Source organism: Coregonus clupeaformis, chromosome 21 (genome assembly GCF_020615455.1).
Source record: "Coregonus clupeaformis isolate EN_2021a chromosome 21, ASM2061545v1, whole genome shotgun sequence".
Classification (NCBI taxonomy): Eukaryota; Metazoa; Chordata; class Actinopteri; order Salmoniformes; family Salmonidae; genus Coregonus; species Coregonus clupeaformis.
The window spans coordinates 32,771,114-32,796,180 of NC_059212.1; the positions used below are offsets into that span (position 1 = coordinate 32,771,114).

Below are 25,067 nucleotides of genomic sequence, written 5' to 3' on the forward strand. Positions count from 1 at the left end.
ATTTCGCTGTGTCTACCTTTAAATGTGTGGATGTAAAAACTATAACTGGAGAATTTCAGAATGACTTTATTTGATTGACCCCGGACCTCGTGAATGTTCTCGTCCTGTTCCAACTTCCCACAGCTCCAGAACCTCCTCCCAGTTCTGCCAAGACTCGGCCCGCTCCCTGGTAGCAGCCTACAGTGATGGGGCCCTGCCTTGCTACTGTGATAAGTCAGGAGCCACGGGGCCCACCTGTAACCCTGTAGGGGGCCAGTGTCCCTGTCGGCCCCATGTCATCGGTCGACAGTGTACACGATGTGCCACAGGATACTACGGCTTCCCTTACTGCAAACGTGAGTGGATTTCAGTTACTAAAATGTCTGACACCCACACAGTGTCCTACCCTAACCTGTCTTCATCCTCTCTCCCCTTCAGCCTGTGACTGTGGCCAGCGGCTGTGCCACGAGGTGACAGGTCAGTGTATCTGCCCGCCCCAGACAGTGAAGCCAGCCTGTGACGTGTGCGAGAGCCAGACGTTCAGCTACCACCCTCTAGTGGGCTGTGAGGGCTGTGACTGCTCGCCCAACGGAGTCAAGGCCATCGCAGGGAGAGACTGTGACCGCGATACTGGACGGTGCATGTGAGTGGCCTTCTGTCTGATCTGACATACACCATACTGTATGTCACTTATGCTAATGTGTACCATATGTGGTGATTGTGAATTATTGTTCGATTATTGTGTGTTTATTCATATGCCTATTCCCTCCACAAAGAATGTAAGTGTGACCATAGCTCTTTAAATTCGACCCTGTGTTCTGGATCTGACATGCTTTGTGTGTGTGTGTGTGTGTGTGTGTGTGTGTGTGTGTGTGTGTGTGTGTGTGTGTGTGTGTGTGTGTGTGTGTGTGTGTGTGTGTGTGTGTGTGTGAGTGTGTTTGTAGGTGTAAGCCCAGGATCGGCGGGCGGCAGTGTGACCGGTGTGCTGCAGGGTTCTACAGGTTCCCTGAGTGTCTCCCATGTAACTGTAACCAGGGAGGGGTCACACCTGACATATGCCACCCAGACACAGGACAGTGCCTCTGCAAGGTGACTGACTGTACACGATTAATATACTACTTGTAAAAGGAAGAATGATTATCTGCAGTACTGTATGTGTACATTCACAAATAGGAAGAATCTGAACACTGCAATATAATTCCCATAAGTGTTTATATGTACGCCATAACAACATTTTGACCACTTCTTCTGGCCAGTGTAAAAAACATGTTTTTTCTGTTGTTGTAGAGAAATGTGCAGGGAGCCCACTGTGATGCCTGTAGAGACGGGTCCTTCCACTTTGACCCATCCCACCCCAGGGGCTGCATCAGCTGCTTCTGCTTTGGAGCCAACAGCCAGTGTCAGAGCTCCGGCAAACGCAGGGGGAAGGTGTGTATGTATGTGTTTGTGTATGTGTGTTTGAAGATTTATAGGTGTTTTCATTGATACATTATTGGATTTCTGGTCTATAGAAATCTAAAATGGCGTGTTATTGTACTATACTTGTTCAGACACGTGATCCAACAAAGCCTTATCTTGCCACATGACCAGCGTTGCAACAACCCAAATTCCATAGAGTGGATATACCCACAGCTTTGCCACACCTGCGGAACATAAATCCATTGCACACCACAGCATGCTATTCTATTCCAATGTACATAATGGTATTTCACCTAATCATAGGCCTATAAGATATAGTACAGTGCTCTTTCCATCCGCTTCCACTAGTTTGTGGACATGCGTGGCTGGCGTCTGGAGAGAGCTGACCAGGAGGAGGTGGCATCAGTCCTCAACCCATCCAGTAACACAGTGGTAGCAGATGTACAGGAGCTGCCTGGCACTACTCAGCTCCTCCACTGGGTGGCGCCACCATCCTACCTGGGAGATAGGGTGAGTGGAGCGAATGGGACTCAGGAGGAGCACATTTACTGTTATAGAATAGTTCAGTTTAATAAAGAGGACATGTTTCAGTAATATTTTGAAGGTCTTTTTATATCAGACTTGAGCATTTTAAGCTAGAATCTTTAGTTACTACATCAATTTTTCGACTTATAAATTAATGGAATATACCCATTGATTCTTGAAGAATATATCTTATAAATGCCTCATGAGCTTAGTTAAACTGTCATACCCCGACAGAACCCAAAATATAAGCTTGTTTTGCTCCAATGTTTGTAAACAATGTGAATGTAAACAAACACTATATAGCCTCAAAACATGGTTCAAACTATCATTTTGATATTATGGATGGTCACTCCTTACATCCATAGCTCTGTCTATGAATTTGAGAGTGGTTACATTTCTCCAGGCCCATCCCTCAGCTTTTTACCAAAACAGAGGCGGGGTTTCGCTTTGTTATTGTTTTAATTAAGGACTCTACCTTTAACATTTGATCAATTGTTATTTAGTGGTGAATTCAGTGTTAACAGGAAAAGTACACGAGGAGCCAGAGTTTTAGCGACTGCCAGAGAGCCTAACCAATAGTTGACCTGGGGGGGATACTACAAAGCAGGATCTATGAGTTATCCAGCTAACTTCAATCTACAACCAGAAATAACTAGAGATGTTCTGGTTCATTAAGAAAGCTGGTTGTTGAGTCAATTAGGCCATGCCCATTTCAAGCTTATCTTAAAAAAAAATATATATATAACTCCTTGATCCTGCTTTGTAATATACCACCCAGTTCTATACTGATTCAGTCCATAAAATTAGAATGATTGGTAAGTCATTCATGAATGTTCTATTCATTCTATTTCTATGGTTCAGACCCAGTCTCAGTGACTCTGACAGTATGCTCTGCTCCTGTCTCAGGTGTCTTCCTATGGGGGCTACCTGACCTACCAGGCCAAGTCCTTTGGGATTCCTAGTGAGGGGATGTCATTGATGGACCGCAGACCTGATGTCCTGCTCAGTGTACGTGCAGTATGACATATCATCACACACTGCTAATTATGACAGCTCTCTTATTGGTATATAAGTCATGATGACTTCCTGTTGTGAGTAACCCAGTGTTATTTCTGTATGATGTCCTCAGGGCCAGGAGATGGCCCTGGTCCACATGGCCCCAAAGACCCCCGACCCAGACAGACTCCACCAGGGCAGAGTTCAGCTAGTGGAGGTATAGAAAACAGTTTTCCATACCTAAAAAGTGGTCAAACTGAGTCCTTATTCCATGCTATCTGTTGTGAACAACATCTTTAAAACACTTCAAAGTTTCCACTCCCTCACTAACCTGTCTGTGTGTTATGTGCAGGGGAACTGGCGTCACGCCGGCACCAACCGTCCTGTGTCCAGGGAGGATCTGATGGTGGTCCTGGCTGGGCTGGTGGGTCTGAGAGTGCGGGCTCTCTACTTCACCCAGAGCCAGAGACTCAGCCTGGGGGAGGTAGGCCTGGAGGAGGCTACAGACACGGGGGCCGGGGGCCCTGCCAGCACCGTGGAGCAGTGTGCCTGTTCCCCTCTCTACAGAGGAGACTCCTGCCAGGTTAGACTCAGGCCGTCATGATCTCATTCACTCCTCATTCACTCCTAGTCCCCTAGGTGTTTCATGTTGATCTACTGGGGTCATATAGGCATAAGGAATATGATTAAAGATTTGAAGAGAGTACTCCAGAGGTGCCTTGGAGTCTTTGTTATTTTGGAAATGGTAGTATATCCAAGGCTAGTTGAACTTTTAGCTCTCCGATGCACAACAAGTAAGGCTGGGGGCTTGGGCTAAGGGTCAGTTTGGGATTTGGAAAGAGAGGTGGGAAAGATGGTGGGAGAGAGAAAAGGATTAGGAGAAGGTAATAGAGGGAGAAAGGAGACCGGAGGGGCTGAGAGGGAGAGGTGTCGACGGACAGATCTAGTCATTTTGGAAAAGAGAAGAGTGAGAACTCCCCTCCTCGCTGTGGGGTTGTTGTCGTGACGCCCTAACAATGGTGCCAGGCCCGGGGTGAGTGAGGTCATTAGCAGACAGTGGAAAAACTCATCAGCCCATTGAAGAGCCAACGGTTTAAACAACCCTTTGTGGAATGTCCTGGAAAAATACCCATCTGTGTGTTTGTGTGAATGTGTGTGTGTCTGTGTGTGTTTGTGTGTGTGTGTGTGTGTGTGTCTGTGTGTTTGTGTGAATGTGTGTGTGTCTGTGTGTGTCTGTGTGTGTTTGTGTGTGTGTGTGTGTGTGTGTGTGTTCATCAGCCGAGCCCAGTAGCCCTAGGCAGAGGGAGAAGATGCACCATCACCCTGACATACTATTACACATTCAACTACTGCTGTAAACTGCTCAACTGTGGCATGGTAACGGCAGTTAAAATAAAATACAATTAAAAAAACAAAAAACATGTACAGTATGATATCCATGAAGTTTAAACAGAATTCTTCCCCTTAGGGTGTTTAGTACATGGGTGGGTCTCAAACTCCAATTAGGAAAAGTTGGATGGAAGCATTTTCCCCCTGAAAATCCACTTATTAAATTGAATGTAAATGGAACCATTTTCGCTTTGTCACCCATAGGGATGGGCGGCTGACAGTGAAGATGTGATTTTCTTACGCTGGCAACAGTGTCCTGATGACTTTGCAGTAGATTTTCATTTGACTTGATTGAGTTGTTTTTCCCCATTTGGTGGTTGTGCTCTAAGCGGTGTTATTATGAGTGTGTGTGTGTGTACGTGTGTGTGAGACATCAACATCCTGTAGTCAGGTGTGTTCAGAGGAAATGGATAATATGTACCCGGCGGCAGTAATAAAAAAGGAGAGGCACCCTGACACATATTCAGTGTGGTATCTGGCAACCAGGACGGTGTTACTCACCACCCTAAACCAGACAGACACAATGTGTGTGTTTATTCTAGGTTGCCAGATACTGTCTTCTGTACTGTCTGGAGGTTTATGAATATTAGTCACAGAACCACACAATCACACTGGCATACTCACACATATACCCTATAGACACACATTAACACACACGATCAAAAACACACTCACTCAGTCTCCCAGGTGGAACCACACCCTACCAACTTGTTGTATGTAAATAAATAGTACATTATTAGGATTTTCCTTTAGACCGTTTGTTTGTTTAAGCGAAGTTGTATTTTTGAAAGTAGTTATAAGAATAAGTGTGTGTGTGTGTGTGCGTGCGTGCGTGCGACGTGCATGTTGCTGCATTGCTCTGACTGCGGCACTGACTCAGGTACTGTAGGTGAGTGGAGAAGGGGCGTGTCCTCTACGTGTGTGAGTGTGTCTGTGTTTAAGAGGCAGAGGCAGGGGAGACCAGGGAGTTATTTCAGACTAAACCTGAGTGATGTCAGACACGAGTATACACAGACATTGGAGAGGGAGAGGCATGCTACTACAGGCCCTGCTATGGGGAACCTTACTGGGGCTATGCAGCGCAGGACACAGACCATATTCCAGGGAAGAGAGGAACCGCTATCCCAGACAGCATGACCGAGAGGCACAGAGGATACATTATCCTTCAATACATGACCAGGGAGGACAGAGAGTACATTACCCTTCTGTGAATGAAGAGGGGACCCAAAGAGTCCAGTATCCTTCTGTGAATGATGAGGGGACCCAAAGAGTCCAGTATCCTTCTGTGAATGATGAGGGGACCCAAAGAGTCCAGTATCCTTCTGTGAATGACCAAGGTACACAGAGAGTCCAGTACCCTTCTGTGAATGACAGAGGACAGATGGTTCAGTATCCATATTTTGACGACCAAGATTCCAGCTCTCAGATCCAGGTAAACTTATGGAAGTCAAGCAGTGGTGACGTCTGTTGGCTTACAAATGGATTTACTGTCTGTAATGTATGTTTGGCTGCTCTGTACATGAATTAGACCTGTGGGATATCAGTGGACTTCCAGACTGTTATCTTACAGAGCAAAGGGGGTGTTTGACGGTGGTGCGTGGTGTCTTGTATTCAGCGTGGTACTGGTGACATACCCCACTTGGGAACAGTTTGGGACATTTGTGAGATCAATCATTCTCTGTTGCTAGGCAGATTAGCTGAGGTAAACTCAGACTGCCTTTATCTACTCAAACACTGCCACTTTGAATGGTAAAGTATTATTCTGTGTGGGAATTAAGTGTGTCGTTTTGAAATGTGTGTTTAGGATTGTGTTCTGATTGTGATAGAACTTGTGTGGCTTTTCCATGTTTTTATTATTCATCCATTGAGTCCCATTGAGCTAGACATCACTTTTAAAGCTCTGACTTTCCATGAAGTAGTTCTGTATCTACTGTATGTATTTGATGTGTCTGTATTCATGTCTGATGTTTGTGTTTCTCTGTTCCAGAAATGTGCCACTGGTTACTATAGAGATGGCAGTGGGCCCTACCTGGGTCGCTGTGTGCCCTGCTCCTGTAACGGCCTGGCCAACGAGTGTGACGAGAGGACTGGGAGGTGCCTGGTAAGAACACACACACACAGGTTCTGACTCAGCGCTAAAGAGTGAAGTGACCACAACCGCATATGAAGGTACACCACTTGTCTTGTGCAATACCTAAGTCATCCCATCTGACTCCGTCAAGGTAAACTACAGTCCAGTCAGCAGTCATGGTCTAGACATCTTACCCATGCCACTGGGCATTTCTGTGGGCACCCCATGGGCATCCCACCCTACCTGGGTGCCCACATACTGTTCTGTTCTGTACCATAGCAGGCTAACCACATTAAAGTATTGGATGATGTGGGTCTGCCTTAGTAGATGTGATCACAAATGTGATATGGTTCTACATTAGCCCCTAGGGGAGCCTTCATCTGTCTCCCTCTGTCACGGATGGCAGGGTGGAGTGGAGGGTGAAACTAGATCTCTAAAAGCCCATGCAGCACTCTCTATTCTCCTCTCTCTCTTTCTCCCACTCGTCCTCTCATCCTCTCTCTCTCTCTCTCTCTCTCTCTCTCTCTCTCTCTCTCTCTCTCTCTCTCTCTCTCTCTCTCTCTCTCTCTCTCTCTCTCTCTCTCGCTCTCGCTCTCGCTCTCTCGTCTCCTCTCATCTTACACAAGCCACTCAAGAGCAGGCGTGTGCCTGTCTCCTGGCCTAAGGAACCCAGAGTGCTACGGACAGACACACACACACACACACACACACACGGCTGAGCACTCACTCTTTCTCTGCAGTGAATGTCCATCAAAATCCCTCTTTGGGATGGATTAGAACAGAAATGTTAGGCATCCCCCTATCATCCTCCTCTCTCATAAAAACAATCACCCTCCTTTGTGGTAAAAAGAGGACTTATGAAATGTACAGTTAGATCTACCATGTGGTGGGGTACGACAGTGTGGTTATGTCCACAAAAGGACAAAGTGTGTTTAGACTCACTATGGTCTTTATTATGGTATTTTCATCAAATTAGTGAGGCTATAGATTCTCTTTGTTACTTGGTTATTTACTAAGAGTGCACAGAACTACCCTGTGCTCCTCACTGTCTAAACAGATATGAACTTGTAAAATATGATGGATTACAGCTATATTACTTAAAGAATCCTCTATTTAGATACTCTTATTGTCATACTCAAGTGCTCTAACCATGCTTTCTACTATTCCTGTGGACAGAACTGCCAATACAGCACGGCTGGAGACAGATGTGAGCGCTGCAAAGAGGGTTACTATGGAGACGCTGCCCAGAGGTCATGCCAGGTGTGCCCGTGCCCCTTCAGTGTGCCAGCTAACAGGTCAGTGTCTCCAAAGAACCAATCAGTGGCAAGGTCAACCATAGGAGATGATTCTTTGGTGGAATCAAACCTGTGCACTGTATCATGACTTACTGTTGTTGGCCCAGTATTCAAGTGTTTAAATGTACTCTTCATCATTCCACTACAGTTTTGCAGTTGGTTGCAGAGAGGCTGCTGGAGGGTTCCAGTGTGTTTGTAAACAAGGCTACACAGGAGACAGGTGTGAACGATGTGCCCCTGGTTACTACGGTGATCCATTGACAGCTGGAGGAAGCTGTAGGCCTTGTGATTGTAACGGCAATGGAAACAACTGTGACTCCAGGACTGGGGGTGAGTGCTGATGTTATTGAGACATGATGACACATTCAAAAAATCAGGACCCATTGAGTGTATTGGTAAAGCTTTATTCTCCGTTTATTATTAGTAATTTTTTTATGGCATTGTAGTTACTTGTTAAAGTGAATGTATAATTTTGCTATTTCTACAGTGTGCAAGAACACTTTGGAGCCAGGGGACACCAACACAGATGAGCAGTGCCAAGGTTAGTGTCTGGTGTAAAAGTCTGATGGTTCCAATGAGAGTACAGGACAGTACATGAGGGTACCTACCTCATCATGATCAACTGTTGATTACACTTGTCTGTGTGGTTCTCAGTGTGTGATAACTGCGCCCAGACCTTACTAAACGATCTGCAGAGTCTGGATGAGGAGCTGGGGAGAATTAAGACTCAGCTGGATAGCGCCAGTATCTCCGCCTCCTCTCAGGACAGACTCAGGAAGCTGGAAAATGCCATCACAGAGACCAAGGTACTAATGTATTAATGACCTATATGTCCTGTTACTGTAATGAAGTGTACCACCATGCCCTCTGGCTACACAGGCCACAGAGAGGGAGGGAGAGGACTTCAAAATGTACATACACACACAGCGTACACTTACTTCTCAATGCACGCACGCACACATGCACTTGTGTGTGCTAATACACATTTCAACACACACACACACACACTTGTTTTACTATCCTTGTGGGGACCAAACAATTTATTCCCATTCAAAATCCTATTTTCCCTTACCCTTAACCTAACCCTAACCCTAATTCTAACCCCTAACCCTAATCCTAACCATAATTGTAACCCTAAACCTAACCCCTAAGCATAACATTTTTTCTTGTGGGGGACCGGCGAGATGTCTCCACTTGTCCCAGTTTTCCTTGTTTTACTATCCTTAAGAGGACTTATTTAAAACCAGAAACACACACACACACACACAAATCGAATCAAATTACATTTTATTGGTTGCGTACACAGTTTAGCAGGTGTTGTGGCGAAATGCTTATGTTCCTAGTTCCTATCAATCAATGCAGTAAAAGTCAACAAGCACACAATATTCAAAAATTCCTAAATGTAGTCCAGCAGTAGATGCATGTATGTAAATAGAATGTCACCATTATTACACATACATACACACAGAGTGGTATTACTGGAACATTTCAGAATCCTCCTGATCAGGGATCTCAGTCAGTTTGTCCCAGAGCTGTGGGTCAAAACATGTCAGAGACCACACTGCATGGCAGTGGTTGTTGTCTGGTCAGGACTTGTTGTAGCTAATCTCCCACGTTTGTGATATCAGCAGCTCCTACACTCCATGTGAGCATACGCTAATGTGAGCATTTATGAAACCAACAAGAGTAAACAAGTCACTCTGTCAACCTTTCAAACAGCCTGAGGAGGTGGCAGGTAGCTTAGTGGTTAAGAGCGTTGTGCCAGTAACTGAAAGGTCGCTGGTTTTAATCCCCGAGCCGACTAGGTAAAAACTCTGTCGATGTGCCCTTGAGCAAGGCACTTAACCCTAATTGCTCATGTAAGTCACTCTGGATAAGAGCGTCTGCTAAATTACTCAAATGTAAAATGAGTCAACAACCATATCCCACTGTACTGGAGCTCTCTGTCTTTCTCTCTCTCTCTTTCTCTCTCATTCAAAGGGCTTTATTGTCATGGGAAACATATGTTTACTTTGCCAAAGCAAGTGAAATAAACAATCAGAAATTAACAGTAAACATGACTCTCTCGCTCCGCTTCCCTCCCTCTCTCTCTCATCTCATAATAAAGCATTGAACAATAGACTGTGTGTTCTCTCCACAGTCTTTGGTGAACAAGTTCAGTTCCAGTGTGAACAGTCTGAAGCCCAAGGTTAGCCAACTAGAGCAGGAAACTCTCAGTGTCATCAAGGATATCAACGCTCTCAAAGGCAAGGTACTGGACTGGAACTTCTTGGTGTCTTTTTATTAGGGTTCGTCATGAGTGGGTGAAATTGTGTGTATGTTTAGGTGTGTATATGCTGGCTGTGGAGAGCTGATGTGTGTGTTGTCCATTAAGGCAGATGACAGGGCTGTGGATGCCCAGACAGTGCTGGGTGATGTGGATAAGACTCATCTGAGAGCTAAAGACCTGGATACTGAAGCTAAGAACCTGCTCAAGAAGATCCTGGGTAAGAAAAACTATTCCGGTTTACTCACCTTTTTCCTTTTTCTGTCTCTTTGTCCACCTCTGTCTATCTAGCTATCTCTCTATCCATATTATCCTCTTTCATTTTGTTGTGACTTTTATTTCTCTTTCTCTGTTTTCTCTCTCGCCCTCGCTCTTTTTCTTTATTTCTCTCTGTCTCTGTCTCACTCTCTCTCTGTTGCTTTCTCTCCCCCTCTCACCCTCCCTTTTATCTAAACCTGAATGTGTGTGTTGGGTGTAGCCCTGCTACAGCACCTGAAAGAGTCTGGTTCCAGTGGTGGTGGGGTGCCCAATGAGAACCTGGCTAAGATGTTATCTGAGGCGGAACGCATGGTGAAGGAGATGGAGAAGAGGAACTTCAACCCACAAAAAGATGCAGCTGAGAAAGAGAAGGACGAGGCCCAGAAACGTAAGACTTCTTCCTGGTCCATTCAATATGAAAAACCCTTCGAATCCCTAAAAGTCTGATGTTCTTGAACACTACCACATTAGGTTGAGCTAAGATACAGATAAGAAGCATAATGTCACAATAACGATGACTACTTTGTTTGATACCATCAGCAACCAAATCAAATAGTGAGATTATTATCTTCAGTCGAGAATGTCAGTTTCTATTTCTATTTGAATATATTCCTCTCTCCCAGTGCTGGACTACATCAAGGCCAATGTGACCAAGCAGTATGATCAGAATGAGGCAGCAGCCAATAGGGTGAAGGGCCTGCTGAAGGACTATGAAGCTAAACTGAAGGACCTGGAGGAGGCTCTGAAACTGGCTGGGGACATGGTGAAGAAAGCCAACACTCAGAATGGACTCAACACAGAGGCACTGGAAGACATACTGGTAATAATAAAACTCACAGTACCAGACTTCTAACATGATGGTACTATGCAGTCATGTATAGGCAGTTAGTGTGTGCAGTAACCATGTTGTTTAGCCTCTGTTGGTATGGTTAATTCACAGTTGGTATCAGTATTGTTTGCGCAATTACATTTCCATTGGCTTAATGTTCTCTTAACCAATTGAATTATGTTTGTTCTTCAGAAACGTATGGAAGATCTGAAGAAAGAGCGTAAGAAGGTCCAGGACCAGATAGCCATGGCAGAAGATCAGTTGAAGGATACAAAGTACCTCCTTAGAAGGCTGGATGACAGCAAGACTGTAAGCACACAGACCAGCCATGACAATACATCAGTATTCCCCTTTTATTTGGCCCCCCACATTTTTTAAATTGTAGACATAAAAGACTGTAAAAACACTGTGACCCTGTTATCTTCCTCCTCTCTCCAGGAGTATGAACACCTAGCTGCCCAATTGGACGGGGCCAGGACTGACCTCACCAAGAAGGTCAACGATATCTCCCAGGCAGCGGCCAAAGAGGACATCGTGGAGCGAGCAGAGAAACATGCTGAGAACCTGGCCAAGCTGGCCAAGGAACTACAGGAGTGAGTTATAGGGATATGAGGACATTATCTTTATGGCCAGGGTTATGAGGACAGTGCAGTTTCTGCTGCTTGTATAGCTCAAGTTCAAATCTTTTTGTGTTTTAGGTAATGGAAGTTGCCAGATATTGTTAAAAATATCAATTTTACAGGATAGAACAAAAAGTGTCAGATAATAGCTCAGCACTTAATTAATGAGAACAATAGAGGCTCAATTAAAAAGGTTTTCCAAGTATAAACGACCTAGTATAGAAGCCAGGCGTTGTGGTTCTGTAACAGGGATGTTTATGTTGGGTGGTTTCCATCCTCAGTGGGTCGTGCCAGATAGATCTGCCATCCGATAGATCCCCCAGAGGCTGCATGTTTGTTGTTCCGCTTTGTTGAAAATCTAGATGCGTGTGTTGACCTGTGTACTCTCTCGCTCTACCTCCTTTCTGTTCTCTCTTCTCCCTTCCTTCTCTCTCTACCCCCTCCCCCCCTCTCCTCCTCTCCTCCCTTTCTATCTTCCTATGTCACAGTGCTGTGAGGGACTCGAGTGGCCGCTCTGATGTGCGTGATGCCATGGACGCCATAAAGGCCTACAAGAACATCACAGATGCGGTGAACGCTGCAGAGAAGGCAGCCAAGGAGGCCAAGGATGCAGCTGACAAGGCCCTAAAGGTCAGTCCACAGTCCAGCCACTAGACCCTTATCACAGAGATAATGACTCCTCAGAACCTCAACTTTTAGCTGACATGGCTTTGGTTTACCTTCTGTTTTTGCAATATTCTTAAACTTTTGTTATTCTTTTTCAATCTAGGATGTGAAGAAAGAGGACCTGACAAAGAGAGCTAAGAATCTGAAAGACAGCGGGAACGACCTACTGAGGAATGCAGAGGATGCAGAAAAAGATCTCAAAGGTATGTTGCTATAAGTTGTAATGGAGTTTTTAGAGATGGCAAGGAGCCAACCAAATACAAGTGGCTTAAATTAGTTTTAACTAAGCTCTGGTTTGACTCCACAGAGGTCTCTGATGACCTCACAGCCCAGAAGAAACGCCTGAAGGACGCAGAGAAGAAGAAGAAAGCATTGGAGAAGGACCTGATGGATGCTCAGGCAGAGCTGAACAACATCATGAGAGGTAAACCGGCTCAGATAGTTAGAGGACCAGAGGAAGTCTAATAGATCAGCCCTAATCCCTCCTTCCCCTTCTCCTCCTTCCCTCCTTCCCCCATTCCCTCTCTTCTCTCCTCCTGTCAGATGATATAGGGGAGATGTTGGACGAGGCGAAGAGGGAGGCAGCGTCAGCCAATGACACGGCTAGCACCACCATGGACAGACTGAATGCCATCAGAGAGGAAGTGGATAAGATCAACGTCATGCCCTCCGACTCCAACCTCAGCAGCGTCATGGATGATGTGGACAAGTCAGGTGAGGGATCACTCCACTAACCTACGTCTGCATAGGATGGAGGGAATGTACACCCATGGACAGGGCTTCCTTGTAAAAATAGATTTATATACTGCATCAATGGCACTCAACCGGAAAATAAAGGTTGAATTAATACTACTTGTCTTATTTGATGATATTACCATGCATGTATAGTACTGTATGGACAGCCATGTTTGTCCACTCTTTGCCTGTTTTGTGTGTTTTGTATAGGTGTGAAATGGTTAAAAGGTCTAACTACTCTCTCTCTCTCTCTGTATCTCCCTCGCCCCCTTCCCTCTCTCCCCATCCACAGTGAGGAATCTGTTGAACACAATCCCGTCTCTGCAGGATAAGATCTTGGAGGTGGAAGAGCTCAGCTCTCAGCTGTCCCCCGTCACCAACATCTCAGAGAACATCAAGAGGATCAAGGAGCTCATCGAGCAGTCTAGAGACGCAGCCAACAGGGTAAGAACGCAACACACCCACACACACACACCCTGGGTCCACACCCCACCAGATATGCCCACTGTGTACTACCTATCCCCTTTCCACTGGCCATACAGTTGAAAGGATTGCAGGTCTAGGTCTTGACAGAGCCATTTGGTGAATATGTACCATCATTTGTTGGACAGTTGTTATTCCCATTAAGGAAAACAAGGATTTCTCTTTACACTGCTGGTCCCTTTAACCATGTGCAACCTCTCTCCTCATCTCCTCCCCCTGTCTCTCCAGGTTGTGGTCCCTATGAAGTTCAGTGGTGAGGGCCACGTGGAGCTGCGTCCCCCCAGGGACATGGAGGACCTGAAGGCATACACTGCCCTGTCCCTGTCCTTGCAGAGACCAGTGAACCCCGACATCGGCAGAGGGGATGGAACACGCAGACGCAGACAGGACACCACCACCACAGACAAAGGAGACATGTTCGTACTCTACCTCGGCAACCAAGACGTGAGTGGACTGGACAGGATTTGGGTTGTAAAGGGAGGGTATATTATCTAAAACGTTCTAAGTTTACCAGTAACTACCAGAATTTTGGTATCTTTCAAGGATTTTATGGAATCTATCACAAGACATCTAGTGGCCCTTTTGGGTACTTCAGATTATCACAGGCGTCTGTAATATTCTCTGGCCCTCTGTGTGGGATTATCACATGAAAATAATAAAATAAAATAATTTTAAAATAAAAAATTGAATTACAATGCTGTAAAATATTATCCTAAATATAAGCCATCAACTTAGTGAATACCTTTTTACTTTGATTTATTTTACTATGTCAATATGTATTTGTAGTCAATGTTTGGTCCTCAAACTGGTGGCAGTTGTGAAAAAAGTCAATAGTTGGAAGAGTTGCAGTGTTAATTGAAAATAATGACGTTGTTGATTAGATGCTTTTTTCATTCATTAGGCTATTTTCTCTTGAACCATATGGTCTATCTACTAGAAACTCATGGACAATGGGGACACAGATACATTTTTTCTAAGTTATTCAAGTATATATTACCAAAGTTACGATAGATTGCCATAGATTTTCTGTTAATTACCAAAATGACTGAAGGTTCCGGTAACTTTGGTAAATTACCGGTAGCTTTGCAACCCTAGACAGGACGCAACCTGGCCTTTGTAGTCCCTTTGTTCTCCTAATGAAACACTGGATGGTATAGATTTGACTATTTGATTTTTGGTCATAAAACTCTCTCTGGCACTTCAGTCGCCATCCTCCTAATACATTTTAGTCATTTAGCAGACACTCTTATCCAGAGCGACTTACAGGAGTGAGTGCATACATTTTCATACTTTTTCGTACTGCTCCCGCGTGGGAACCCTGGCTTTGCAAGTGCCATGCTCTACCAACTGAGCCACACGGGATCCTGTCATATATGATCCATTTGTATATTTCTCTATTGAAATAATGGCACCGTATAGATTTGACAGTTTGCTTGTGGCTAGAAATGCTCCCACTGACTGTCCTCACCTCTCTCTTCCACAGTCATCTAAAGACTACATTGGCATGGCCCTGAGGAAGAATGTGCTGTTCTGTGTGTACAAGCTGAGCGGAGAAGAGTATGAGATTAAGACAGACTACATCACTAGGTCTCTCTCTGAGCCTGCCTTCTTTGACAAGGTGGACCTGCACAGGTAAAACCATACCTTTGTCCAGCTCAAGTCTTAGGAATTGGAAACGTTATTTGAGTGAGTAACCCTAATCTAACTTTTTTACAATCTCTTAGAATTTACCAAGACGCACAGGTGATCCTCACCAAACTGTTCACATCCAACGAGCCGGACCTTCCTCAGGCCAGCAGTAAGCAGGGAGAGCTGACCAGGAACCTTCTAAACCTGGACCCTAGTGACGTGGTCTTCTATGTCGGGGGCTACCCCGCCCAATTCACTGTAAGCCCCCCAAAACATTGACTGGAAATGACCATTTTCAGTGCCTAGGTGACATTACTATTCCTGATTATTGAAACATTCTCAAAGTCTTATTATACCTGAATATGCTTTGTTTCTATAGCCTCCAGCCTCCCTCAACTACCCCAACTATAAAGGATGCATCGAGCTGTCCACCTTCAACGACAGATTCATCAGTCTGTACAACTTTAAGAAGGCTGTCAAGATCAACCTGGAGACTCCGTGCAAGAGGTTGGTTTAGAGCTACTCAAAGCCTAATAAGGTATTGACGGGAGATAACGCTCCTGGGCCAGAGGACAACAAAGACTTACGGTCCCATACTCAATATGCCTTAGAGTCCTTATACAGTCAATCTAACCTGTCAGTCACTTGACTGCTGAACGTCTTAAGTGGCTAGATTAATTCCAAACCTTACATGCCTGCTACACTGGACCTTTTCACAGTGTGACATGCTCCTATTCATTTCAATGAAACCTGGGCTTTAGCAGCACGGCTCCGTGAGAGGCTCGCACTGCTCAGCGTAAAATTAGGCTTCAGTTCTATTTTCGAGCCTGAGAGCACTTGATGAAGTGGCTTGCGCTTTGCTCGCGCACATCCAGTGTAGCATGTAAAAACTGACTGTTTTCCCGACACCCCAGTGTAGCATGTAAAAACCGACTGTTTTCCCGACACCCCAGTGTAGCATGTAAAAACCGACTGTTTTCCCGACACCCCAGTGTAGCATGTAAAAACCGACTGTTTTCCCGACACCCCAGTGTAGCATGTAAAAACCGACTGTTTTCCCGACACCCCAGTGTAGCATGTAAAAACCGACTGTTTTCCCGACACCCCAGTGTAGCATGTAAAAACCGACTGTTTTCCCGACACCCCAGTGTAGCATGTAAAAACCGACTGTTTTCCCGACACCCCAGTGTAGCATGTAAAAACCGACTGTTTTCCTGACACCCCAGTCTAGCATGTAAAAACCGACTGTTTTCCCGACACCCCAGTCTAGCATGTAAAAACCGACTGTTTTCCCGACACCCCAGTGTAGCATGTAAAAACCGACTGTTTTCCCGACACCCCAGTGTAGCATGTAAAAACCGACTGTTTTCCCGACACCCCAGTCTAGCATGTAAAAACTGACTGTTTTCCCGACACCCCAGTCTAGCATGTAAAAACCGACTGTTTTCCCGACACCCCAGTCTAGCATGTAAAAACCGACTGTTTTCCCGACACCCCAGTGTAGCATGTAAAAACCGACTGTTTTCCCGACACCCCAGTGTAGCGCCCCAGGTAGTTATGAGTCTTTACATCTTCTAACCTTAACCCTATTCTGATTGAATCCCCCTGTGCCCAGGTATGTCCAGCCAGTGGTTTATGACTACTTTGAGGGGACTGGCTATGCCAAGGTGTCCACCCAAGGTGTCATGGTGCCCACCCTCCTCCTGAGCCAGACCATCTCCACTCGCTCAGAGAATGGGCTTCTCCTCTACATTGGAAATGAGGTAGGCTACTTAGTCTTTTTACAGGGAAACATTTGGTGTGGTAAGGTTGATGATGTACCATAGTTGACACTTGAATAGCTGTTGAAATTCTGTACTGTTGTCAGTCTGTCCACTGACTGTGTTTGACATTGCTTGTTTTCTTCTTTTCATAGGACAACTACTACAGTGTGACGTTTGAGAGAGGCTACGTTGTCATCCATAGTAACCTGCTCCGAGAGCCGGCACGAAGCACTACCAAAGTCTTCCCAGTGGTAAGGCAGTTGGCGCTAGATGGGTGGAATAATTTGTCTGTTCTATCTTTTTGATATTTGGTTATTTGTAGATTTTGCATTATTTTGCTTAAATAGTAACCCCTGATTTTCCTTCTCTTTAGGTTGCAGATTCAGCAGAAGTGTTGATCATCATGGAGTCTAAAGGAAGCCAAGAGATGAAGATCCGTGTAGCAACCAATGAGGTGGTCAAGGCTAATGTTCAGTACACCCCTGGAGGCTTCACAGACTACTACATCGGTGGCCTACCACAAGCCCTGAGAGAAAAGTGAGTGCTTACTAGGAACATTATTATAATGTTTGGCCCATGTTTGGTATTGCCATTTTGATAATCAAACTCTGGCCATGTTACATGGCTGTTGAGTAAGTTTTAAATCGTTATTGGTAGTACACTGTTTCCCTAACCCTACACCATACCAGAGTCTAAATACAATTGTGTTTTGTGTGTTCTCGCTCACAGACACAACATCACCACCCAGCCACTGAAGGGCTGCATGAAGAACGTCAAGCTCAACAGCAAGTACCCCACCTTCCAGGAAAAAGTTGGCATCAGCCGGGGCTGTCCCAAGGACTTCCTGGTAAGTCTTCACTTTTCACTAAAGTTTTCAAATGTGGTCAAAACAGTAAGTCAGCGTTTGGGGTCAATTTGAATTGAAGGTAGCCAATTCAGGAAGTGATTTGAATTTCAACTTAAATTTTTTTACAACTTTTGAAATAAGTAGCTTTTACTTTTAAGTTTATTGATAAGTCATTGAAAACGCCTTTTTTCAATTATTGAATTCTCATATAAAATCAATACCATGGCATTACATTTTTATTTATACCACTATGATATTCACTTACTGGAAACTATAAATGATATGTCAGGAAGCCATTTCTGTGTGCCACTACTGTGTATTTTGATGCCACCTAGACGCTGCAAATGACTCCAGTCCACAGTTAGTAACAGCATGATAATGTCTCTGTGTTCCAGGCATCTCGTAAAGCAGAGTTCAATGTGGGCAGTTCTCTGTCAGCTGCTCTTAAAGGCTTCAGCCTGGCCAATGATGTCACAGTCTCACTGGGATTCAAGAGCTCTGAGAAAGAGGGGCTTCTACTGCAGAACACCGAGTCGGTTAGTAGACTACACCACCTGTTTTTCTCTCTGTCTGTCTCTCTCTCTCTCTGACTCCCTCTCTCTCTCCCTCTTCCTTCCTTCAACAGTTGTTTTAACAGTTTAGCTTTAGGATACAGCAAATGTAAGTGGACTGACTGTTTGAAATAATCGTTATCCTCCCCCTGGTCTCCGACAGAGCATTGGTGCCATCGAACTTGCCTTGGTCGACGGCTACGTGGTTCTGACATTCAAAGACGAAGTTTGGAAATCTTGGAAATCAAGCAAGCAGTACCAGGATGGCAAATGGCATTACCTGACTGCCACCAGAAGAGTGTCTCCTCAAAGGTAGAACATCAAACAGATGTCTATGAAACCCACATGTTCTGAAAAAATTTAAAATGTTAACTTTGTCCAGTTCCATGATGGATTGGTGATAATTGAGACTTACTATAGACATGATTGTTGTGACAGGACAGTACACACTCGCTATACCGATTGGTAACCCCTGACAAGATACTGTAAGTACCATAGATGTGAATGCATGTCCTGTGTTGCCCTACAGTATCACGCTGCGGATAGATGAGGATGATATGGGAGGGCAGATAACCTTAGGCTCCTTCAGGTCAAACCCAGACTCTGTGTTCCTGGGGAAAGACACCTTCAAAGGCTGCCTCTCCAACCTCTATTTGAGAAGGTAAACTCACATCACTGTATATTATTACAATGTCTAACATTAGTAACAACACAGCAGTAGTAATAGTTATTATATACATATGTAGATATCATAATGGCTGTTGTTGTAGTAGTTTTATTTATTCTACCTTTATTGAAGCAGGGAGTCCTATTGAGACCCTTTTGCAAATGAACCCTGCAGAATACAACAAATACACATCGAATATGAAATGCAACCAATAAATAATAACATAGCATAGCATAACTAGTAGAGGTTTATTTTTGTAGGAAAGGTTTCATGGTAGTTTTAATGTTAACATTAAACATTTCATAGTTCACATTTCATAGTGCACTGGTGTCCTGATATTGATATTAGATACTATCTTGGTTGTACCACCTCCTGAAAGTTGCTGTGTGTGTTGTGTTGTGTTGTGTTGTGTTGCAGGCCTGAATCTCTGTACATAGCAGAAGACCTGAGTCAGTTCAGCTCTACAGGAGATGTGCTGCTGGATATGTGCAATGCTGACAGACCTCCTCAACTGATGCTTGATCGCAACACCTCCAGGAAGGTGAGAAATAACATTGAACTCAGCTAGCCCAACTAACAATGATGAACTTACAATAATTACCTACCTAACTGATGACTATCCTTATTACCAAATAACTTGTGAGACCGACAGGAAAGCATGATGTTTTTTTGTATGTTTTGTGTTTGTCACACCAATCACAATTGTATTTATTTGTCCTTGTCCTAATGATGGAACGAGACTTCAATCCAAGTTTTCAATAACACTGTACTATGATTACCTACTGTAGGAATAAGCCAGTCGTTGGTGTCAGTTATCACTTCAGCATCTATCCCATACTTCCCATGAATGTTGTGTTGATGAGTTGTTCACTGTGTTTTGTGCTGCTTTGTTTCCAGAGATGAAGAGAAGGATGACCTGCTGACTAATGAGGACGAATTGATATTGACATGAGAGATATGAGCATCTCACACAATGTTTGCACAAGCCCATTGCTATTCTACTTGACTGATAAAAACATTACTGCATGGACAATCACATCATCATGACTACTATTATTAAATACAAACTATTAAAAACAATTATTTAATGAGCATTGTTTCACTTTTGATTTGTACACTGTTCTATCTTAAGCATGTTTCATGACAATAAACCACTTTTCTGACCAGTGATTCACAAGCGTCTATTAACCCACTCATTCACTATCATCATCAGTCCATCAATCCATCTGGTAACAACCAGCCTGATGTTAAGTCATTGCCCTGCCCTCACTCCCTCTCTGCTCTCCCTATTAACAATGACTAGGACCAATGAACTGATGAATGATCTATGGTCTGTACTGAGATACAACAACTATCATAATAGGATATACTTTCATAATATTATTATACTATGGAATGACTGAGGGTGTCTTATTGGAACGTTGCACAAGGAATTAACAATATTAGTTATGGCCTGTGAATACCTGGAATGTATACTGGAACATTACACTGGGAATTTCAGAGTATTGGGTAAAACAGTGCATCATTGTCATGCATAAGCAGTGTTAGAGTTTGTGTGTGCATCATTGTCATGCATTTCTTACTGTATGCCAGAGGAGGCTGGTGTGGGGAGGACGGCTCAATAATGGCTCGAATGGAGTGAATGGAATGGTATCAAACACATGGAAACCAGGTGTTTGAGATCATTCGATTAATTCTGTTCCAGCCATTACTATGAGCCTGTCCTTCCCATTTTAAAGTGCCACCAGCCACCACTGACTGCTGTATGCTCTCTCAAGCATTTTCACCTGAGCACCTTGGCCTCTGTCTGTCCAAATTATCTGATCTTCTAAGCCTCCTACAATAAATCAACCACTAAGCTCATTTATCTCTTTCTTTGTGAACGCCTGTCAAATCAATGTCACTCTAAACACCTCAGCTCTGTTGATTAAAACTCATTAATTCGACTAACTCTTCCCAATTAAAACATGCAATGACTAACAGATTAGCACAACTGTATGCTAGGATAACAATTACCCCCATGAATAATATAGGCTCCATAAATTATTGGTGGAGTATTTCAAATGGTGCCAAGCGTGAGTGTCCTATTTGGTTGTTTATAAGCAATTTCTTTATATGCATTTTTATTAATGCAAATACAGTACATGCAAGCAGATCTTATAATGATTCTGTGTATACTAAGAGCATATACAAGCACAAACATGTTCAGAGGCAATTATGATGAGGTATCTTGCCCAAAGAAAGTATGCCATATCAAAAGCCACACATACTGGCCCCTACCCTCATTCCTTCCCTCCCTACCACACCTAAACTGAAACAAAACAACAAAATGACAGATTGGGAAGTATCATGTCATCTTTGTGGAGGAAACATGACTTGTGATACATCTTACACATCTTACAAATGAGAAATGAGGGGCATTCAGCAGTTGAAACAATAACAATGGGTCACCCCGCCCCTAACAAACACTATGGATGCAAGGACTGACCATCCATAGTATTAACGTTATAGTTTTAACCATGTTTTGAGGCTATATAGTATTTGTTTACATTTACTTTGTTTACAAAGCATATATTTTGGGTTCTGATGGGGTACGACAGTTGAACTAAGCACATGAGGCATTTATTTGTTATATTCTTCAGTAATCAATGGGTACATATCATGAATTTATAAATCCAAAAATGGATAAAGTAAAGAAATCAATATTGTAGTGATACAGATCGTGATTCATGATTCAGTAAAGAGATACTGATCATGGGGAAAGTGTGATGGAATGTATGCCTATCAACAGATTACTACTCAAAGCAGCTTTGACCCCCAAATGGGAGCCATCTTGATCAGTTTCTAATTCCCAGAGGCCTACAGTAGATAATAAGGGTGACTGAGGAATGAGAATGGGCTCATACATGTTAATCGAGCACAGTGTCATATTCACCAAAGCTCTTTATCCTCCAAAATCTGTCTTTGCATTTCAGAACCACATTTCCATTGACTAAGGCAAATCCTGCCCCAGTGCTACGTTGGAGGTTAATCCCATACATATATTTAAACCATTTTCTCTAATATTGAGTTCCTGTTTCTCTGTGCCTGTGTGTGTTTTGTATAGGATGTTGGTATGGAGGTGTCAGATGACAGTCTCTCTGTGTGTGCACATCCTGCCCTGGTCAAACATGCTTACCACATTGGGGGCACTGTGAGTAGCCTGAGCTACAGCTTCACTCCCCAGGCACTCCAGCCCAGGTGAGTAGACGCACACGCACGCTCACACTCTCTCTCTCTCTCTCTCTCTCTCTCTCTGGCCTGACTCCCCTCTCTCTCTCTATCTCTCTCTCTCTCTCTCTCTCTGGCCTGACTCCTGTCTCTTTCCTCCACTAGACCTCATTTCTCCCTGGACGTGAGGACCAAGTCTGCCAAAGGCCTGCTGTTCTATGCAGCCACCAGAGGGGGGAGCTCTCACATGGCTCTCTACCTGTCCAAGGGCAGGATCAGACTGTCAGTAGACAAGAGGAGGGAGATCTTCAACAGGGAGAAGTACAACGATGGAAAGTGGCACTCGGTCAGTGGGTTACAATCTAAGACAATCTGCACTCAGTAATGTTGTTTCACATCATACATTCACAAACAGTTGTTTGCAGTAGTTCAGTAGTTTATCAATGTTTCATAAGAGAAAAGTTTTTTTGGAAACTTACCAAATCACTCTGTGGCACTACAATCAGTTAGTGACAGGGATGTGCATTGATTTGTCCTTTGTGGTGACCTCACCTCTGCAGGTAATATTCAGCCTAGAGAAGAAGAAGTTCAGGTTGGTAGTGGACGGTATCAGGGCTCAAGATGGACAGCTGACCAGTGATGAGGCCACCTCCAAGGAATTGATCTCTCCTCTTTACATGGGAAGTGCTCCTGATTCCTTGAACAAAGAACTGAAGGTAGCCAACACACATACACCAGTGGAGGCTGGTGGGAGGAGCTATAGGAGGACCAGCTCATTTTAATGGATGGAATGCTATCAAAGGAACAGAATCATACGTGGTTTCCATATACATTTTAGTCAATTAGCAGACGCTCTTATCCAGAGCGACTTACAGTTAGTGAGTGCCTACATTATGTTTTTCATACTGGCCCCCCTTGGGAATCGAACCCACAACCCTGGCATTGAAAACGCCATGCTCTATCAACTGAGCTACATCCCTGCCGGCCATTCCCTCCCCTACCCTGGACGATGCTGGGCCAATTATTCGCCGCCCCATGGGTCTCCCGGTCGCGGCCGGCTACGACAGAGCCTGGATTCAAACCAGGATCTCTAGTGGCACAGCTAGCACTGCGATACAGTGCCTTAGACCACTGCGCCACTCGGGAGGTTATGTTAGATGCTGTTCCATTTATTCCATTCCAACCATTCCAATGAGCCTGTCCTTCTATAGCTCCTCCCACCAGCCTCCACTGATGGATACACACGCACACACAGACACAGACACAGACACAAACACAAACACACATACAGTTGGCTACTGGACAGTATACACTCACACCCCAAAATTGTATTGTATTTTCTCTTTACTTTCAGTGGAAGCTCCTCCCAAGGCTAAGTGTGATTGGCTGTGTGCGTAACTTCAAGATGAATGGCACTCCCATGCCAGAGCCAACCATGAATCATGGTGCTGGTCCCTGCTTTGACGGACAGGCACAGAGTGGGGCCTACTTCTCAGGGAGAGGGGCATATGTCATTATCAGTGAGTAGAAAACAAAATATTGAGATTGGTAATATGGTGCATGATAATCTCTATTAACCCAGAAGTAAAATCTTGAATAATTTGGTCAGCTGCGTGATTAACTTATGTGTTCATACATGTTAGAAATTGAGAGTTCCTGAAAAAAAGAAGTCTCCACCCTCGCAAAAGAAAAATCTCAGCCAAAGCCCCCCATCCAATCCGTGTGGGCACATACATGAAGCACTCGAGGCGAAGCAGTTTAACCACTGCCTTCGCCCAATTCTGATATGTCCAAATAACCAGTGACGAAAACCCCACAACCGGAACTAATGCAGCTCGTTATCTCACACATCCCATTCAGTCCCGTCAGATTCTTCGGTCTACACGCAGAATCTTCCCACGGGAGATTAGGTGCACGATGAAGATGATAATCACAACAATGATGAGGCTGATGATGATGATCAGATGATGATGATGATGTCTTTTCCAGATGATTCCTTTGTGGTGGGCTCCAGCTTCGAGGTGGTGTTTGACATCCGTCCCAGGAGTCTGACTGGTGTTCTGCTCCATGCGGGGGACTCCAGCAGGCCTCGCCGTGGGCCCAACGCTGGACACCACCTCAGCCTCTACATGCACAGAGGAGAGGTGAGCCTGCCCTGGGCTGTGTGGACTGGGCCAGTCACAGCCTTGAAATTGTTTCCTTGACACATGATTCCTTGAACTAGTTTGACCTCTCAAGTGCTAGATTTGACCTTTCAAGCTGACCTTTCAGACCTCTCAAGGGTTACATTTGACTTTCAAATAATTTAAACATGATTCCAGTTCAGGCTGATTTTAGGCTGAGTTTCCTTGCAGACACATACTGGTGCCTGAGCAGCCATAAGTCTGTTGTGCAGTGTTGTGATGCACATGTGTTTCTCCAGGTGGTGGCACGGGTGAACAATGGAGCTGGTGAATTCAACGTGTCCGTCCGGCCCAAGCAGCCCTTGTGTGACGGAATGTTCCACAGAGTTGCTGGTACAACTTTTGTTATAACATTTTATAACTTGCCCATACCCAACTAGCTAGCTACAAATTCATGGTAATAAGTGTCTTTAATACGTAATAAGTGACGCCCATGGGGAATGTGTGTGTGTGTGTTTCTCACTTCAGTGATCAAGAGGAACAACGTTGTGGAGATGCATGTGGACACCGAGGGTGACCACAAAATAGGACCGTCCTCCTCGTCCTCTACTCTAACCAAAGACCCTCTCTATGTGGGCGGCATTCCAGGTAGGTAATCTGGAGGAGAGGTCACTGAATTTACAACTACATTAAAACTTTCAGACCTGGAGTCCATTGTAATGGAGTACCTCTTGTATTTTACACAA

General features: G+C 44.4%; 1 protein-coding gene across 5 annotated transcripts in view; it reads left to right on the forward strand.

Annotated features, from left to right (window-relative positions):
• LOC121535295 (laminin subunit alpha-3) overlaps positions 1 to 25,067 on the forward strand; it is a 140,032-nt gene that overhangs the window by 113,522 nt on the left and 1,443 nt on the right. For 4 of the 5 annotated variants that reach the window (XM_041842205.2, XM_041842206.2, XM_041842208.2 and 1 more), the window contains 43 exons: positions 124 to 335; positions 418 to 622; positions 924 to 1,068; positions 1,267 to 1,407; positions 1,747 to 1,908; positions 2,830 to 2,931; positions 3,053 to 3,136; positions 3,272 to 3,502; positions 6,296 to 6,409; positions 7,556 to 7,674; positions 7,823 to 8,004; positions 8,162 to 8,215; positions 8,329 to 8,480; positions 9,815 to 9,925; positions 10,049 to 10,160; positions 10,419 to 10,586; positions 10,822 to 11,018; positions 11,220 to 11,336; positions 11,466 to 11,620; positions 12,136 to 12,277; positions 12,417 to 12,516; positions 12,621 to 12,737; positions 12,857 to 13,027; positions 13,341 to 13,492; positions 13,760 to 13,975; positions 15,015 to 15,163; positions 15,256 to 15,418; positions 15,540 to 15,667; positions 16,776 to 16,923; positions 17,076 to 17,174; positions 17,297 to 17,460; positions 17,653 to 17,770; positions 18,166 to 18,306; positions 18,485 to 18,633; positions 18,851 to 18,982; positions 19,406 to 19,529; positions 22,095 to 22,228; positions 22,364 to 22,544; positions 22,759 to 22,914; positions 23,553 to 23,718; positions 24,188 to 24,342; positions 24,621 to 24,714; positions 24,850 to 24,969. In XM_041842205.2, coding sequence (XP_041698139.2) covers positions 124 to 335; positions 418 to 622; positions 924 to 1,068; positions 1,267 to 1,407; positions 1,747 to 1,908; positions 2,830 to 2,931; positions 3,053 to 3,136; positions 3,272 to 3,502; positions 6,296 to 6,409; positions 7,556 to 7,674; positions 7,823 to 8,004; positions 8,162 to 8,215; positions 8,329 to 8,480; positions 9,815 to 9,925; positions 10,049 to 10,160; positions 10,419 to 10,586; positions 10,822 to 11,018; positions 11,220 to 11,336; positions 11,466 to 11,620; positions 12,136 to 12,277; positions 12,417 to 12,516; positions 12,621 to 12,737; positions 12,857 to 13,027; positions 13,341 to 13,492; positions 13,760 to 13,975; positions 15,015 to 15,163; positions 15,256 to 15,418; positions 15,540 to 15,667; positions 16,776 to 16,923; positions 17,076 to 17,174; positions 17,297 to 17,460; positions 17,653 to 17,770; positions 18,166 to 18,306; positions 18,485 to 18,633; positions 18,851 to 18,982; positions 19,406 to 19,529; positions 22,095 to 22,228; positions 22,364 to 22,544; positions 22,759 to 22,914; positions 23,553 to 23,718; positions 24,188 to 24,342; positions 24,621 to 24,714; positions 24,850 to 24,969 — 6,182 coding nt within the window. Of the gene's footprint in view, positions 1 to 123; positions 336 to 417; positions 623 to 923; positions 1,069 to 1,266; positions 1,408 to 1,746; positions 1,909 to 2,829; positions 2,932 to 3,052; positions 3,137 to 3,271; positions 3,503 to 6,295; positions 6,410 to 7,555; positions 7,675 to 7,822; positions 8,005 to 8,161; positions 8,216 to 8,328; positions 8,481 to 9,814; positions 9,926 to 10,048; positions 10,161 to 10,418; positions 10,587 to 10,821; positions 11,019 to 11,219; positions 11,337 to 11,465; positions 11,621 to 12,135; positions 12,278 to 12,416; positions 12,517 to 12,620; positions 12,738 to 12,856; positions 13,028 to 13,340; positions 13,493 to 13,759; positions 13,976 to 15,014; positions 15,164 to 15,255; positions 15,419 to 15,539; positions 15,668 to 16,775; positions 16,924 to 17,075; positions 17,175 to 17,296; positions 17,461 to 17,652; positions 17,771 to 18,165; positions 18,307 to 18,484; positions 18,634 to 18,850; positions 18,983 to 19,405; positions 19,530 to 19,885; positions 20,159 to 22,094; positions 22,229 to 22,363; positions 22,545 to 22,758; positions 22,915 to 23,552; positions 23,719 to 24,187; positions 24,343 to 24,620; positions 24,715 to 24,849; positions 24,970 to 25,067 lie in introns of those variants that run through there. The other variant, XM_041842210.2, reaches the window with a different exon arrangement.